Here is a 19,206-nt window from a genome sequence, read left to right on the forward strand (position 1 = left end):
AGCATGCAAGGAAGTCCAAAACTTGAGGCTAGCCAAGGGGTTCAAGCCATGACCATATCAACCAAGCCCCAAAGGGCCAAGAGGACTTAAAATAGTCCCAAGGCAAACCAAAACAAGGTTAGAGCATGCATGGAACAAGGCTAAAACATGCTAAGAAATGGGCCCAAAACAAAGGGCATTCAAAGCTACAAAAGGGAGCATTGCTCTACACCTATCATAACCAAACATGGCATGGATTATTCAATGCAAAACAGAATCATATCATGCCAAAATAAGCCCCAAAACCCACTTAGATGGCATCTAAATGGCCTAAGTCTAAAGGCATGCACAATGACCCAATCATGGAGCATAAGACGCCAACTCTTCAAAACATTGAAAGGATGGAAAATGCAAGCATACAAGCATGAAATATGGACTAAAATACCATAACCAATGATGCCAAATCATTGAAATGAGCCAAGTAAAGCATGCTAATGACTCACACACCCAAAGCTAACAAGCTAGAATGCATGGTGTCTATACAAAGCATGGCATATATGATCAAATCAACACAAAACATAGCTTAAACATGGTGAAACATGACTAAAAGCTTCTTTCAGTCAAGCCAAAATCATGCTAAAAACAAGGCTCAAAGCACAAAGCATGTTAAGGCAATTTCATGGAAATGCACTACAAGTGCATGATGCATGCAAGGAGCCATCAAACCAACTTTGGACAGAGTTATGACATGCTAAATAATGACCAAAAAGATGCTGAAATGGAGCCCATACATGCTTAACAAACATGCTACTTTGTAAGGCCAACAAGGCTAGGAAAGAGGATTTACACTACAAGTGTATAAAGCATACAAGAGGTGAGCAAGACAGCCCAAAACAGATTTATGGAAGGTCTGGAAAGTCACAAAAATGAGGCTAAACAAAGCCTCCAAGAAGTAGAAACACATGCTCTTTTGGAGGGCCATCAATACAAGCAAACAAGAGAAGAGGAGGGGGGACAACCCCCTCCTATTTTGACCCTCAAAACAAGTTTTCTACCACTGAAATTCCTTTGGAATTCAGTGGTTTTAAGGCCAAAATGAAGTTGTTTGAAAAATTTGAAAGTTGGCTCACAAGGCCTTACAAGCCAAGGAGCAAAAGAGAAGACAACCCCCTAGCCCACCAAGGCACAAACCAAGACCTTTAGGAATGAAAAATAGAGGAAAAAATAGAGGTTTTTGTAGTTCAACACCACCCCCAAAACAGCCCCAAAGTAGTGTGAAAAGATGGCCAAGCAAATATGTAAAACAAACTTAAAGGGAGAGAGATGTTACCCTTGATATACAGCTGCAAAACCAGCCCAAAATCTAAGCCAAAACACCTCTTGGAGCTCCAACAAAGTCCCAAGTAAGATTCAAGCAACCTCCTTCGAAAGATGGACCACTTTCACCAAGGATGTCTAGGCAAAACAGGGGTATTTCTCTACTTGCATACACAAAAGGCAAGAGGGAGAGGCTCTAGAGAGAGAGGCAGAGGTTCTTGCTCTGAAAATTGTAGAGAGAGGGGGAGTTTAATGAGAGAAGCTCTCAAAACTTGCTTAGGAAGTTCTCCCTTGGAAAATGGGAGATATATCATCATATATAGCAAAAGCAACACTCAAGGTCGGAAATAGCTGAGCTGGGGATAGCTAGAGCAAGCTAGAAACAGCTGGGGATGAAATATCTTCAAAAAAGCTGAGTTTGGGTCATTCTTGGGCGGCCGGCCATCTTTAGTGCCGGCCTACTACTTGTGATGGCCGGCCTACTACTTTTTTGGCCGATCTGTTACTTTTGTGGCCGGTAGCACATATTTGTGGCCGATATCAAATTCTGCTCTGCAGGTCCAACTTCAAATTGGCATAACTCTTTCATATGAACTCCTTTTCAGGTCATTCTTGTGTCTAAACTGAAGCCCCAGAAGTAAGCTTTCCAATGGTGGCAGTCTTGCATAAAAATTCCAACTGTGAAAAAAAGTTATGCCTCTTTTATTGAAGATTGCTCAGTTTCGGTTCAACTGGAATGATGCCCAACTTCAACCAATCATATCTCCCCCATCCGGACTCGGTTTTAGGAGATTCTTGAGTGAAAAATGAAGCCCCAGAAGTCTCCTTTCCAACGGTGGTGGCCTCATACCTTAACTCCAAGTGCATAGACAGATAGGCCTGATTTAGCGAGGACTGCTCGTCCCTCTCTTAGCAATTCATGCCCATCTTCTTCTTCAACTTGGTTTCTTCCCTCTTCTCCTCTTTTCTTCAACTTCAAACCCTTAAGTAAGGTGTTTTGAAAGATTTTTCAAAGATTTCAACTCTCTTTCATTCATTTCAACTTTGTCCTTGCTCAGTTTACCGAAAAGCGCAACATTTAACAAAATGCGAGCGTCGGGACATCGTAGGAAGCTATTTTCAAAAATGTTTTGAAAGAGAGGGTTTTAAGGTCTACAAACCATTCAAAATAGTTTTGGTCCAAAAACGGATGTGAAGTTGGGATTTGACTCTCCTCTTGCGGAAGAAATTGAACCTTTACCCTACACACCTTTCATCACCAAGTAAACCATCAGTAACGCCCAAGTCTTAAGGGCTGTCAAAAATGGGGTGTCTACACCCCAACCCTTCATATATCACCTATATTGTCCGCTTTGAGCCATGCACGCACGGATTTGTTCTTCCTATAGTAGGTCACCCATCCCAGAACTACTCTAGCCTAAACACGCTTAACTGGGAAGTTCTACTAGGGATTTCACCACCTGAGAAAAGGCCTCGATACTATATAAGGGTTCAGATTTTTACTTTTATAACATAGGAACTCCCCCTCCATTCCCGATGTGGGACACCGGGACCTTACACAAACCCTCCACCCACCAACGCAGCCATCACCGTCGTTCATCGCCATCACTGTTGCAAACATCTCCACGCACCGACGTTGCCATCACTATCGTCCATTCCAACCCTTCTCTGTGTGTATACACAGATCTGTGTATAAACACATGGAATTGTATATATATCTCTCTTTGTTCTCCCTCTCTTCTTTTCTTTTTCTCTCTTCTTCCCTTTTCTCTCTGTTCCTTCTTTCTTTCTTTTCTCGCCTCTCTGTTTTAAAGAGAAAATAGAGGGGAAAAAATGCCCAAAATGCAGAATGACGTCGTTTTGGCATTCGAGCCACTTGAGCCTCTGAAATTTTGAGCTATGAAACAAATTTCTTTCGTCTACTTATAGACAGAATGTGATGGCAGGGGCCAAATTGATCAAAATTTTGAAAAGTTTATGTAAAAACTGATATTAATCGAAATTTGAGGGTCAAATTGAAAAATACATGAAAATTTAGGGAGCAAAATGATATTACCTCTAAAAAACACATTTTTGCATTTTCTTTTCCTATTAACAATTTTTAATATTTAGTTAAAATTTCTTTGGGTGCAGAAAGCCAAATTTCATTAACTCGTACAGTGAAAATTCATTGAGACATAGTAATTTCATCGTGTGATGAAAAATTTCACTGTGTATTTTATTATGCTTGTATTTCACTGTGTGACTTTGAATTTACATATTTTTTAACAAAGGAATGAATGAGAGAGAATAGATAGAGACAAAAACAAGAATAAGAGAGAATAAAGAAAGAAAAAGATTAAGAGAAACCAATACAAATCTGGACCATAGAAGCAGACGAAGAAGCAATAAGGTAGCGTTGGTGGTAGAATGTTTGAAATGAAGGTGGTAGAGATTATACGTGAACAATGTAGTAAGGCAGTAGTCGTTGTATGAGGTCATTGAAGTCAAGTGAAGGTGACCGTGCATAGACAATCTGATGAAGAAATTGGTGATAATGACAGCGGTGGTTGTGATTTGCCAATGGTAGTGTCGTTCAAAATCTAAGATGACATGTGCGAGAGAGAGAGAGAGAGGGTAAGCGAACTTTTTGTGTACTAGAACTCTAACAAAACTTATAGAGTGGCAATTCATAATTTTCAGTAATAATATCATCATCTCTGTGCATATGTATAGAAAATTTAACTTCATTAATATGTTGTTAAAATTTTGGAAAGATTATTTCTACTTTACTCTTTGTTCAAAATAATTTATTATTTTACCTTTTTTGTAGGGAAATATAGATAAATGAAAATGAAAAAATTAATTTCAAATTAGTAGAAATTTTGCAGTTAGTTGCACAAGAAACACAACTCACTTAAACTCCATTAATTTACAAGTATTTATATGATATTTTCTCATTTATTTTTTTTATATATTTATTTTTATTGGACTTTTGTCCCACAAATAAGGGTGCGCACAAGTTGATTTGGGTTGGTTTTGTGAAAAATTAATAAACAAATTTAATTTTGACATATTGAGAATTTTTCAATCCGGCACCAACTTATTCTTAAAATTGAAAAGTTAGTTGAATATTTTGACTATTTTAAACCAATAGTTTGAGTAGTTGGACAAGTAGAAATACAAAATAAATAAATAAATAAGTCTCTTAATATACAACCTTGTTTTTTTTCATTTTTGTTTTTGTGTTTTCTTTTAAAATTATGATTTATTCTAAATATTGACAAAAAAAAAAAAAACTCAGAAATTAATCGAATATATGATATTATTCAAAATTATATTTTATAAAGTAATAAGCAAAATAATCAAATTAAGAAAAATTATACAATGAAAATGATAGGTGCCACCCGACTACTGGTATTAGAATTTTAGAAAGCTCAGTATAAAATAATTTTGCATTTATGTAAGCGGGTTATAGGTAAATTGATAAATTTTAAGTATTGTTTGGTAAGACGGTTGAAACTAAAAAGATAAAAATAAGTTAATAAGATAAAACATTCAGACTATAATTATTTCATTTTTTTCTTACAAAACTATAAAAAAAAAAAGTCAAAAGTTCATTTTAAATGAAACTTTTTTAACTATGCTAAAATAGTAAAAAAAACTAACAAATCAGGTTAAAAAAATTCTTCCCAAGCGAAGGCTTAATCAATTTGCCAATGTTTATCCACACCAGTCTCAACAAATTTTGAGTCAAATTATAACTAAAAAGCTACTTTTCTATTTTAGCTAGTATTTTTGGTATATACACAGTATATTAGACTCTATTTTAAAATTAAATTTTGTAAAATATTTATTTTGTATTGTTAAAAAGCAGACAAAGTAGTATAGGAGAAGTTAATTTTGTATTGTTATATATGTGCAGTTTTATATTTTTTAAAAAATAAATTTGTGCCCAACAGCGTTGTCTGGCCGGACATCCAAAGTACATAGGATATATCTATGCAATTTTATATTCTTAAAAAAAATAGAAAAAAAATATGAAATAACCGATCGTCTGACAGGATATGACGTCACCCTTAAGAATAAAAAATAAAACATTGTATAACCTGTAAACAGTATATCACTATATGCAACGATATCCGGTAGCAAAATTAATCAAAAATTAGTTTAAAATAACTTGTTAAGACTAATACAATAAGAATTTTATAATTTATTAACTATATTTAACCAAGATCTATGTTTGTTGATACTGATGTGGTGCTCTAAGCCACTCAATGCAACTCAACTCAAATCAACTAAACTCAACACAATTCAACTTGTTTTTCTCGCACCAACCCAAATCCAATGGAACGGTGGAACCTCGGATCAACCCGAATCCGATGCATGGCGTTGGTTTGGGGCTCCGATCCGAACAAGGTTTGGTTTGGTGCCTCTAAAACCCAAACCCCCAGCTTCAGTTCCGAGAGATACAGAGAGAACAAAAACACACATCTCATGGCTTTTCTTTTCCAGAAATTTCAAGAGGTACTCTCTCTCTCTCTCTCTCTCTCTCTCTCTCTCTCTCTATGTATATATATATATGTGTGTATATGAATGCTTTATAAATTTGTTGTTAATTTGATTTGATTATTGGTATATATCTATGATTCTTTCTGGACAATGCTTGCAATTGATTGAAATTGCTTCCAATTCATTTCTCTTTCTCTTTCTCTTTCTGTTTGGTTGAACTACTCATTTTACATTCAAAACTAGTTTAATTGGCATACCCACACATAACTATGAACATCCAAATTAAGGGTTTATTATTATATTTGTTCGTAATGTAAATCGGATATTTACCGACCCCCCAAATTTACTACTTTTATTTTCGTACAAAAATATTTATGCGGAGCTTTTTAAGCTAATTTCATGGTTTTAATCTCTTTGGATTGAGATCCCTTTCTTTTTATATGTGCCTACGGTGGTGTGCATTTAGTGGAAAAGTAAGGCTAGTATTTTCTTTGCTTCAATTTGTTAAAATTAATTTGGGGTAAGTAGATTAAAATGGTTTTGTTTTGAGGAAAACTAGAGGCAACTATAAGTTGGTTGAACTGCTGTTACTTCAAAATTATATAACATTACGATTAACAGTGCCACCAAACCACCTCCAACCATTTTTTATTACTTCACCGTCCACTGCACCCAACCACCTCCAACTACTATTCATTATCCATGGCTAACAGTGCCATTGCCAACACCCATTATCACAACACTGCCATCATCCACCAACAAATTCCACGACAACAACCCCAACAACGCAACACCGTTGTTAGTGGAAATTGTGTGAAACCTATGGCTACCCCCAATTCCTATCATTACCAAAGAAATCCCCAAATTGATTGAGGTAGAAGTGGAATTTGAGGATGTGAGCATGCTGTATTGTGTGAGGGAAAGTGGTGGCCCAATAATTCAACTTTAAACATAGCAAATCTTACATCACTGAAGCATTACATCAAAGTTTCAAACGACTTGTAAGTATTTGTGAGTAAGATTTGCGACAAGGGATTGCCACCGTCCTCCCCTCCAATCCTTAACTGCTAACTCCCACCTTTCCATACCACCCCTCATCCTTCATTCACCCTCCTCTGCCACCCCCAATCCTCTTCCACTCTCCCCGGAACCCCTATCCTCTACCATCACTCATCCATCCTCCCTTGCGATCCTCACCCCATTCCACCCTCAACCAACACTAAATCGATCATCAAACCACTACATTCACCATTGTAGCCATCCTACAAACAACCACAAGTTTTAACAAATAAAAAATTGATCAACAAACCATTCGAGAGAGACACAACCCCTAGTATAACAACACAGCAATCCCTCAATCGTAGCAACCAATACACCTCCACCCAGCAACATTGCAAACCATCGCCGGCCTCACCCCCCTTTTCGTTCCTTGTTTTCTTCCATCATAACACATCTCATTATTTTTAGGGTTGGGGATTAGGTTTAGGTTTGGGTTATTAAGGTTAAAATTGGTATTTTTGAAATTTTGATGATGATGTCATCAAAATTCGTTAGTTGATTGTGGGTTAATAGGGGGTATTGTAATGAGATTTGGAACCTTAAAGAGCGGAATGTAATTTTCAAAATGTGAGGGAATCAATTGTGTATTTCATAAACCTGGGTGGATATATTTACTGAAAATTTTATAAGTTTATGGTAAAAAATGAAGATTTTTACTTGCTTTTGAAAAATAAAATTGGTTAGGGAGAAAAATAATGAATAGTATGATTGATGTAGATGTGTAAGATTGATGTATACATAAGATCACTAGAAGATTGATGTATACATAAGACCACTAGTTGGGTTGGGCAATCTAAAGTGAGGGCCACCCATAATCTTATGGACAATTATCACTAGTTAGAATTTGTATAGGAAATGATAAGAGCACAAAGGTTTTGTAATTGGTGGGACAAGTACAGAGTGGGGGGAACATGTTAGGTCACTTGAACATTTATGTAAAAAGGGACAAAAAGAGAAATAAACTATGTTCTATTGATGCGGATAACAACCTCACGTACATAGGAAACTATTATGTGAGAAAAACACGTGTACACACACAAAAATGTAATAAATTTGCAAAATTTATTTATTTATTATTTGCTGGGGAAATGAAATTAGCTTTGGCCAATCAAAATATGATGAGTAGTTTTTCTTCATTTTGTGATTTTGTTTTTTAGTCCAACAGCAGCTTGTGTATCGCTTGATACTTGATACTGTTACACTGTAACCCTTACAGTTTTGTCTCCTAGTACCACAATTTAGAGCCATGTTGTTTAACCTTTGGCTAGGTTTTTAACGTGATATGTTTTGCACCAAAAGATTCTAAAGAGAAGAAGTTTATATATTTTAATCGCACTTGCACCTTTTTATTAAAGGTTCTTTTGTGGAAGCAGACCACACTATCCACTTGGTTTGTTAACTTGAATCAATTGTCTTCATTACATTCAAGGGGGTTTTACTCATTAGAAGTGGGTGGTTTTTTCGAAGAATCCATATTTGAGATGATACATAAATAGTGGAGCAGCTTGAGCTTCCATACTTTAATTTGTCACTACCTCTTATTCACTTCCCGCCACTGTCAATTAACCTTACTCATTGTTGCACCTTTATCTCCAATGTTATTTATTTAATTTTTTTTTAATATAAATTTATGGTTACATGTGGGACAAAGAGTTATATAGAGTATGCTCAATACAACTGCTTTAGATGTCGTCATGTCAAGATTTTGAATACTTGTGCTATATTTAGGCATGTTTTGGGAGTTTTCCTACCAACTAACAGATTTCACCTCCTTATTCCAAATATGTATTTACAATATCAATGACCCCATCGGGTTGGCCACAAAATTACAACATGGCATCTGCATCCAATTTGGGATAATTTATCTTGTTACAATACTGCAGAATTTGTTAGTTGATAGATTCCCCCATGTGTTAAATGTGGCCCCCCTGCTTTAGTCCTAAACATTGCTGCTGTTCAATCTTTCCATCATCTTCTTAATAAGGTTTTTCTGTTTCTTTATTTTGCTATCAGGCTGTGAGAATTCTTGCAAAAAGTCCCACATTTGCTAGAAATCCAAGGCACATTCAATTTGAGGCTGATATAAATCGCCTCTTTCTTTACACCAGGTTCATATCATTTGGTTATTGAGTTAACAATTGTTCATGTTACTCTTGTCCCGAGCCTGCTTTTGCCTTTCACAACACCTGTGTTTCGTGCTTTAAAGTTATGAATGCATTAATGCTTGATTGACCTGAGTTTTGTGGCCTTGAAAAAGAAGAAATTTTAACAATTGTTAATGTATTGAAAATGGTGTCATGTATTCTGGAAAGGTCATAATAAGAGGCAAATTGATCTTGAATTCCTAAAGTATCTATTATCGACAATAATCTTATGGTATTTCAATTTGAGCAATATATACATTTTTTTTCTACCTAGAAATCCAGTAGTAAGGCTTTGAATTTGTAATTAGGGTATGCATTCTATTTTGTAAATTCTTAACATAATGCCTTTCAAGATAAAAATCTACCCAATGGGACAATATTAACTTATAAAATACTTAATGAACTTGGCTTAAATGACAAAAAGATCTTGACTAGCAGGAGTTAAGAGATCTAGTTGACCTTGAACAACTTTCATTATTATTTTTTCCCTTATCCAACTTGGAGGAAGTAGTTTGACTTCTAGTGAAGATTTGAAACTTTCGGGGATTCAAATTGTGAATCAAAGTGGCATTGTATCAAATCGCGAATAAAATCAAATTGTGAATTGTAAAGGTTCGGTCATTTGTTTTTTTTTTTTATTATATAGAAAAATATATCTATACACTTACTTAGGGATTAAATATATCTCATAATATGAAATATTTAGACTCAAACTCCTAAAAATGTTGTTTTGAATAATGATCAAGTAGTCTAATAGATAAGAAGTTAACACATGTTCCAATATAAGATCTCCACCTTACCTTTTCCTTTTAAATATTTGTTATCAACCATTCTCACTAGATGCCTTGAAAAGATTCCTTTTATAACTGTAAACACTTGGATCAAAACCTAGAATATTATATAGAGAGGAGATTCTATTTTTTTTTTCCTTTTTTGTTCCAGGTTTGAGTCTTTGAGAGTAAATAGGGAGGGAGAAAGTCAAAGGATAGCATATAGTAATTGTAAAGACCTTAGAAAAATTGTGTGAACTCTTTTTCAAAAATAAAAAAGCAAAAAAGAAGTTAAATTGATTTCAGCAAATCAAAAGTGAATCAATCGATTCATCGATTCACTCAGGGTTCACAACTATTTGAGATTTATGCAACATGTTCATATCGATTATTGACTGAATTGAATTGTATGATTCGAATCGCGAACCGTATGATTCCAATAATAGAATAGCAATACTTGGCATAAGCAGTGTTATTAAAGGCGATAGGTGCACCAAGGCGCCAAGGTCTCGTGGGGCCTAGGCTCAAGGCTCAAGGCGCAAGCCGAGGAGCAGGCTCCATTGAAGTGAGGCACACCTTGTACGGAAAAATAAAAATAAAAAATTAATATAAGTAAATAATAGGGTTCAATATAGACAAAATGAAATGTTAAACATTTAGTGTTCTTCGGAGATTAGGCATTAGGGTAATTTTTCTTTTATCATTGATTTGGGGTTGAATGCCCAATGTATTGGCATCTATAATAAGAGTATGGATTTTCTGTAGATGCACCATATTAAATCAATGGTTAGATTTTAAAAAAAAATTTAATTAAAGCAATACTAAAAAAAATCCCTAAGACACAAGCCTTGGACCTTATTGTGCCTTGGATCAGTTAGGCACCTTATCGAAGACATCTAGCCTAGAACAATACAAGGCACAAATCTTGGGTTTGGATAGAACTTGGGCCTAGGTGCACGGCTAGGCGTGCCTTATTGAAGTCGACTGGCCTGGAACATTACAAGGCGCAAACCTTGGACCTGGATGGGACTTAGGTCTAGGTGCGCCTTTAATAACACTGGGCACCACTATAGACGATCTTTGTCTTCGTCTCTCTCTCTCTCTCTCTCTCTCTCTATATATATATATATATATGTCGATCTTTGTTTTCTCTCTCTTCTCTTTGTCGATCACTTTTCTCTTCTCTGTTCTCTCTTCTCCTCTCTATGTCGGTGAATATCAATCTCTTTTCTATCTCTCTCAAAAGAAATTCAATTAAATCATATATAATAAAAAAAATCTAATAAAATCTATAAAACAAATCGTTTATTTTTTATTTTTTATTTATCTTAACATAATTTGTTATTTTTTATTTGTTATATATATTTTTTTATTTATAATATATATATATATATATATCAATTAAAAATAAAACAAATTAAAAATAATACATAAGATAAAAAAATAATAAATATATTTAAAATTAACTATTTAACTCATATTCATATAATATATATATTTAAAAAATAACTATTTAACGTATCCTCGTACTTGTATTCAAATTTGGATCCATATCCATGTATCCTTAATTTTTAGTTTTGAAGTATCCAACCCTAAGATACACACCCTCACCCGAGTCCATGTAACATAGATAATTGTTGAGCTTTGATGAGGTAATTCACTTTCATAGTGTTGGAAGATTGAGACAAACATCATGATTAATATTCTGCATGTCATGTATTGATGCTCTAATCTACCATGTGCCTTCATGTGAACACGATGCAGCCTTTGTTGCTATATAGTTGCCTTTTTCTTTTTGTCATGCTAGTCTTAATTCCTTATGGAAAACCTTGCATATCCAGCTATAATTGTTTAGGAAGGAATGCTGATGAATCAGATGCAGAGGCGATCATTGATATGGCTGGTAAGGCCTCCCTTGCTGATCAACAAAAACAAGTTCAAGAAAACATTTATTCTCAAATTAAAACCTTCTGTGCATCAATGGATGAAATTCTTCTTCCTGATTCAAAGAGCATAAATGAATCATCTGAATCAACTTCGCAAAGGAATACTGCTGTGACCCGTAGTGGCCTTGGCCTTGCTGTTGGAAGGATGAGCCCACAAAATAAAAGTTCTGTTGAGTACGTATCTGCATCTTTATTTCAAACTGTTAGAAATTTGTTTTTATCAACTTCGGGACATTTTAAATTTCACTTTATTAGTGTTTGGAATTACTATAGCTTTTTACTCTATTTGAGCTAACACTGAGTTTGCTTAAATTTACCCACTTCCTGATTTGTAAAATTTATCTTAGAATATTTATTGTTATCTTATAGAATGAATAGATAGTTTACTGAAACCATCTAAGATATTGTTTTTTTTTTTTTTCTTTTTATTTGTTATTTTTCTTTCATAGCTTTGTGTTATTGATTTAAATTGAATTTATGTGGCATCTGGAAAAAAAAGTGAGTGAATTGCGAATAAATTGGTTCCTTTAAGTGCTCCTTGCCGAAACTATATAGTGGCAAGTCATGAAAAATCATCTTATTATGGGCAATATAGGTAGTCCACAATGCATAATAACATAGTTATTATGAATTATAACTATGGTCTTGTTGCATAAGTAACTTGATATGGAAGAGCTTGACAGGTCTGGGTACGTGAATCCTAGTAGTCAACTATGGCAAAACTATGAGATCATTCTTAGAAATCTAAGCTTGTTGACAAAAGATCTTGACTTGTGCTTAATGCCTTATCCCATCTCACTTCCCCATTACCGTTGACATTTGGCACTATCAAAAGCAAGGCCTCCAATCTGGCTTTCACCTCTGCTGTTCCCAGCAATACTATAACAATCACACATCTCAGATAACATCTCTTTCCTTGCATTTTCTCTATATCAATCATGACTATTTTCAGGGGAAAAAAAAGAAAAAAAGAAAAACAAAAAGAGAACAAGTTAGTGACTGTGAAAAATGATTAGAGGTATATGGGAACTAAGAAAGAAGGATAGTGGTATCAAGGAGCCTCATAAGGCGACTCAGAACTCCTTTTTTCATTTGATGTGACCCCTTGTGTGTTTGTGTGTGTATGTGTGCGTGTGCATTTGAAATAAATAGTTGGGATGTTAGCATTGTACGATCTTACAAACTTTATTTTTTTAATGAGCATTTAGTCATCTTTTATGCATATCTTGGTTGTTTTATTATATGCTAATTTCTTTATGTTATGGCTTAGTCATTTCGATGTGATATACAGAACCGCATCTTCTTTCCCAATTAATGATACTGATGTTGTTCTGTCCTTTTATGTGACATGTTATTGATGATTAACCATCCATATGAAATTATTGTTATATTGTTTTTTCTTTTAATGAGGTTTCCAGGACCTCTTGGAGCATTGAAGTTATTAAGATCTATTAATGATCAACCGATGCTTTGTTTTTCCCTCCCCCCACTAAAACTGTCTGACAAAATTTTGTCTGTGGTTTAAACGTTCTAGTACTAAAATAACTATATTGTCACTTGGTTCTCTGAATTTATCTTGATTGCATTCAATGGAAATAGTAGAAGATTACATAATTATATCTGTTTGCGTGCCTGTATCAAATTTTAATCACTGTAGTCCGTACCTAGCTTGGTCATCTGGCGAATTTATGCCTATATTATTTGGTGTGGAACTCCCAATGATTTTGAGTAACTTTTAATGCTGGAATCTGATTATCATGAATTTTCAGCACAGCTGTACCTGATGCAAAACCGTTAAAACCTGCTGAGTGGTCTCAGAGTCTAAAGAATCTCATAGGCTACACTCTTGAGCTCAAACCATCTCAAATTCCGCATAAGGACGTTGGCCAAGGTTTATTCATAGATGGTCAAGCCGATGTTGGTACTGTAATAGCATTCTACCCTAGAATAATTTACTCTCCATCTTACAACCGTTATATTCCTGGATATCCAATAGTTGATACACACAACCCGTACTTGATCACAAGGTACGACGGAACTGTTATCAATGCACCGCCTTGGGGTGTTGGGGGTGAAATCGGTGAAGTGTGGGACTTGTCGAGTGTTATTAAATCTAGGCCAAATGTGAAAGATGATGCTAATAATAAAGGTTCTGACCAAATTTGGAAGACGCTCAATAAACCTTTGCAAGCCACACGAGGGGCCAGTAGTGGCGATGTGTTGAAGCGGAGAAACCCACTAGCTTTTGCCCATTTTGTGAACCACCCTGCAAAAGAGATGGTCCCAAATGTAATGGTTTGCCCTTATGATTTTCCGTTAACTGAGAAGGATATGAGAACCAATATACCAAACATAAAGTTTGGAAGTGGAGAGGAAGCGAAGATGAAGAGGTTTGGAAGTTTTTGGTTTAAATCTTGGGGATCTAGCAGCAGTGAATCTGATGTTCTGGTTCTTAAGGCTCTTGTCCTTGTGGCCACTAGGCCATTTTGTCATGAAGAGGTGCTCTTGAACTACAGGTTAAGCAACTCCAAGCGGCGACAATCCTGGTATACTTCAATAGATGTGGAAAAGGATTGGAGAAAGTGGAGGTGAATTAGAGAATTGGATATTGAAGCAACTTCTTGTTGTTCTTTTTTTATTTTTATTTTGAATTCAGGTTTACAACCATATGCCATTGTGGCATTACATGATCATTTCTTTAGTAGCTGTCTCACTTGAGTTTCTTTGTTCCTTGGATTTTTTCCTCTCTTTTTGGATGTCATTATAAAGCTTTTTTACAATTTTACCTTTTTGATTGTAACCTAACAATGAAGTGGACTATGCTGAAATCATCATGTTGACATTCTCTCTCTCTCTCTCTCTCTCTCTCTCTCTCACACACACACACACACACACACACGGCATGGTGAAAATATTATCAGGCCAAATTTATAAGTGGAAGCATGTTCTGAATTATGGTTGCTTGTAATTTGAAGCATATTTCCTAGAAGTAAACTCAAAGTAACATATTTATCGCATATATTGGTTGATTTTAAAAGGCCGAGTGTTATGATCCTACATCCCTTAAGAGTTGGTTTGATCATGTGAATATAAGCTCTTAGGTATCCTCTCCTTGCAAGCTAGTTTTCAAGGGTTAATTCTACTTACGGATTTTTATTATTTGGTATAAAATTTGGCTACCATGTTGAGTATAGAATCATGTGAGTTACTGTTTAATGATTCAAGCCTCAGAGGGGGCAACCTATATGCCAACAGAGAGAGCGAACTATAGGCTAGATGAAGACACTAGTATTGTAACAGTACCAACACACTTTTTACAAGTACACAAGCCAAATCTAAGCGTAAACTTGTGTATGGTGAGGTATGGGGAGCTTGAGTTCCAACACATCTTGGAGATGACTTTTTTTCTTGAAACACCATACAAAGTGAGTACTAAACTTTTTCAGTGGTTAGATTTATGATTGTGATTACAATATTCTTTTTTCTAGTTATATTAGTGAGAAAAATATTTAATAAAATATTTAAATGTAAAAAGTAAAAAAGGTAAAATTAAAAATTTAACTACTTCAGTTGCTTATATAAATCAATCAGTTATATAAATCAGCCAACTTGATTGAATTTAGTAAATTATCAAATAACCTTTAATTTTTAATATTCAGTTTTATCAAATATCACCTAAGACAAGTTTGATATGTAGAAAATATTCAGTATTGGAAGAGTGTCACTTGGGGTGGTTTAAGGAAAAGCAAATCAAGCAAGATTTCTTAGGGGGGTTTAACCACGTTAAAATGGGCTAATATATTGTTTGATCTCATATCCATTTTTTTTATTAGTCCATCATAATAACAATGTAAAAAGGTTTAAAATTGAATGGAACAAAAGAATCATTAGGATTTGATAGAGCTTTTATCCGTATCTAGGCCCGTTTGAAGAGGGGTTCAAATAGTTACAAAAATTATTATAAGTTGTTAAATTATTTTTTTACACTTTTATTTATTTATAAAATGTCAAAAAATCAACTCCAAAACAACCCCCTATATTTAAACACCATAAGAAAATGCTGCCCATAAATGATTTTTTAACTAAGCTTTTTTATCAATAGAGACAAGGACAATGAATTTCACATGTATTTATTAACATAAATTTATGATTTTTGTGTTAGTAATAAGAAAATTTGATTAAAAAAATAAACTTGGGTAAATTATACAGCTAGTCTTGGTATTTTAACCCTTATGTCATGTTGGTCACTGTAATTTGAATTGGTTCAATTTTAATCATGAATTTTTGACTTTGTCTCAAATTGGTCTAATAAATTTCAATTGTATGTATGTATGTAATTTTTTTTTTATATTTTATTTTTAATGAAAAAAGCACACATGAGTAGGTGTCATGCTTTTAGAAATAAAATTATAAATTTAATTAATTCAGTGACTCAATCTGAACTAACTCAATGATCATTTCTCATAAAAAATCCTAATAGTATTATCAATTGAACTAAATTGATATAAAATTTAAAATTAAAAACTAAAACGATAGAAACCAAATGATACAAACATCAAAATATAAAAACTACGGGTATAATTTGTCTAAAAATCTTTTATGTATAAATATTACCCAAGTTCACAATACTTGAATAAAAAGGATATACTACCTATGAAGAACACCGCAAACCAAAATTCAAAGATCTCCACATCTAAAACTATTATAAACCCTTCTTCCCAAAAAAAAAAAGCAAAAAAATTATGAACCCTACAATATCAATGCTTACTAAATCCAAATCATTAACAAAGCTAAGAAACACCCTCTCTCTCTCTCGCTCTCTCTAATATCTTCCAACTTTAGAGTAAGGATCGACTCCACCAAAAATTTGATCCGTTGCATCCATTGCAAACCTTTCACCCCATGAGACTCCCTGATTTTGGCCATGACTTTGAGGTTCATAGTTCAAAGGGTCATCAAGAGCACGAGCCATTGAACTTTGATGATTCATATTATGATCATAACAATAACTTCCATAGTTATTATCATGATAGCCAGTCCATGCCCAATTTTGAGGAGGCTCATAATAGTTTCCACCATAATTTTGAGGAGGCTCATTTTGAGGAGGCTCATAATAGTTTCCACCATAATTTTGAGGAGGCTCAGTTTGAGGAGGCTCATAATAGTTTCCACCATAATTTTGAGGAGGCTCATAATAGTTTACACGATAATTTTGAGGAGGCTCATAATAGTTTACACAAGGCATTTGACGATCATACCCTCCACAATGTGGAACCTCCTCTTCCATTCTTTGCCAATTTTGGTACACACTTTCAGGCTCTTGACCATGGTAAAACGGACGATGACACGACGGTCCAGACCTATCGGAGTCATAAATTGGAGGATACTGAGAAGAAGACTCTGAAAATCCATCATCAATGGCTGTTCCTTTTTCTTTCTCATCGCTTGTGTATCTTTGAGGGAAGCTCGGTTCGTGATCATCTTCATCATCATCATCCGATGAGTTGGCTTGGATGCCAAAGCTATGTGTTCTTTCAGTATTGGTATTGGGGTTTGCATGAACACCATTGTTTCTATGGTTTGTACGAACACCATGGTTGTGGTTGTTTCTTGGATTTGCATGATCAATGCCATCGTAGTGGTTGATATCATCGGCTCGGAAATCTGTTTGGTCCCCAATGCTATGCCTTATCGAGTCGTTTTGACCACCAGCATTTCGGTATTTTGGTTTTCTTGATGATCTCCCTGAAAGAGGTTTTGACAAATCAAAAAGTGACTGTTACACTGCAAAGTTTCAGCATAATAAAGAGAAAAGAAAAGAAAAGAAAAGAGAAGAAAGAATTATATTGTTAACAGCTCTGCTTGGTTGGATTTTCATATATTTTTTTTTTTTTTCGTTTTTGGTTTTGTTGTGTTTTTAGAAACAAAAGCCAAGAAAAGTTTGCAAACATTCATCAAAGTTCGTAAACATCGAGTGTTTTCATTCCGTGCAAAAATAATTTTGGAAATTACAAAAAAAAAAAAACTTTTTTAGTGTTTCTTAAAAAGTGGATTGTCTTCAAAAATTATTTTTGAAAACAATTCTCGGAAACGATTCATGAAACATATTTCTTGTGCTTGATGAAAAATGAAAACAAAAAATAGAAAGAAACAAAAATACAACCAAACAAAACAATACAATAAAATGAGGAGATTGAAAATAAGAATGAAACAAAAGCTAGTGATTAAAAAAACTATGTAGTCCAAGTGTATAATCTTGTACATAGTTGCAAATAAACACTGCAACTGCAAATTAAATAAGGAGAGAGCAAATATATATATATAAAGAACCTTTTGATCTCAAACCATGGTGCATTGGTTTAGAAAAATCAGACCCCATTTATCTCCCACAAGTTGGATTTAAACAACTCTCATTGACAAACAATATTAGGACAATCAAGGCCTATTTATAGATGTCCTGTTTAATAAAGAAGGTGAGAATTCTAAATAGAAAGATATTATGCTAACAGAAAATCATTGTATTTTTGGAAATTAATTCCATTAAAAATAAAATAAAATCAGAACGTTGATTTGAATTTTGACTTTTGTTTCAATGACTATTGAGAATTCGAGAAAGGCAATAAAAAATGAAGAAACTTGCCTAAAAACTGTTTTAAAAAAGAGGCAATAAAATCATATGAGGCGGTGGAAATTTCCCTCCCAAAATTCCCTCTCATTTTTATTTTTATTTTTTATTTCCAGGATAGGTAAATGCCCTCATCAATTTGCACGATTTTCACTCTTGCACAGGATTCTCTCACAATTCGTAGTTCTCTCCCCCTCACAATCGCACACCCGCATAGGTTTGTTCCCTTTTTGCTTTGCATCTCATTTCCCCTACTTCTGTCTCTCAATTTCTGTTTCGAATCTATGTTTGTCTATTTTCACTTCTTCTACTACTGTCTCTATCTACTCCTTCTGTAACTGCTGTTTGTGTCAAGAAAATTGAAAAGTGTTCTGGGTTATTGTTATTTATTGTAAAGATTGAGATCCTCTTGGTTCTTTTCTCTCATGCGGCTCTCATCATCTGAAGAACATTTTAAAGAGGCCCGATTGGGTACAATATGCTCAAAGTTACAGAGATGTTGAATATAAGACTGACCTTTTTTTTTTTTTTTTTCTAGAACTAGAAATTTTATACACTGAGTAAAACAGAATCATAGTGCTATTTGAGTTTGTAGGTGTCAGAGAGGGGCATATATACCCTTTTGTATACCCTCTTGGCTTTTTCATGAATAGAATCATAGTGCTGTTGGTGTCAGATAGGGGGTAGAACAGTTTTCATTTTTTTGGTACACTTTTGTGGATAAAATCAGTGTTGTTGTGTTGGATGGGAGGAGTTCTAGGAGTTCTAGAATCATAGTGCTATATGATTTCTCACCTTAAAATGTCTTTCACTATGTAGAATTTGATGAATAACATGTTACAAGATTTGAGAATGATAATAGTCTTATTCATTGC

The 19,206-nt window shown here is 34.4% G+C and overlaps 1 protein-coding gene across 2 annotated transcripts; it reads left to right on the forward strand.

Annotated features, from left to right (window-relative positions):
- Positions 1–5,505: 5,505 nt before the first annotated feature.
- On the forward strand, positions 5,506–14,548 carry LOC114310444 (uncharacterized). Of its 2 annotated transcripts, XM_082891827.1 has the most exons (4): positions 5,530–5,802; positions 8,860–8,954; positions 11,602–11,880; positions 13,476–14,548. In XM_082891827.1, the coding sequence occupies exons 1-4, from the start codon at positions 5,623–5,625 to the stop codon at positions 14,296–14,298; spliced, it is 1,377 nt and encodes a 458-aa protein (XP_082747953.1). In that variant the 5' UTR covers positions 5,530–5,622; the 3' UTR covers positions 14,299–14,548. The 2 variants fall into 2 exon arrangements, with proteins under 2 accessions (XP_082747954.1, XP_082747953.1); XM_082891828.1 differs by lacking the exon at positions 8,860–8,954 and having other exon boundaries at positions 5,506–5,802.
- The last annotated feature ends 4,658 nt before the right edge of the window (positions 14,549–19,206 follow it).

This window comes from Camellia sinensis, chromosome 10 (assembly GCF_055761805.1).
Source record: "Camellia sinensis isolate YWXY chromosome 10, ASM5576180v1, whole genome shotgun sequence".
In the NCBI taxonomy this organism is placed as follows: domain Eukaryota; kingdom Viridiplantae; phylum Streptophyta; class Magnoliopsida; order Ericales; family Theaceae; genus Camellia; species Camellia sinensis.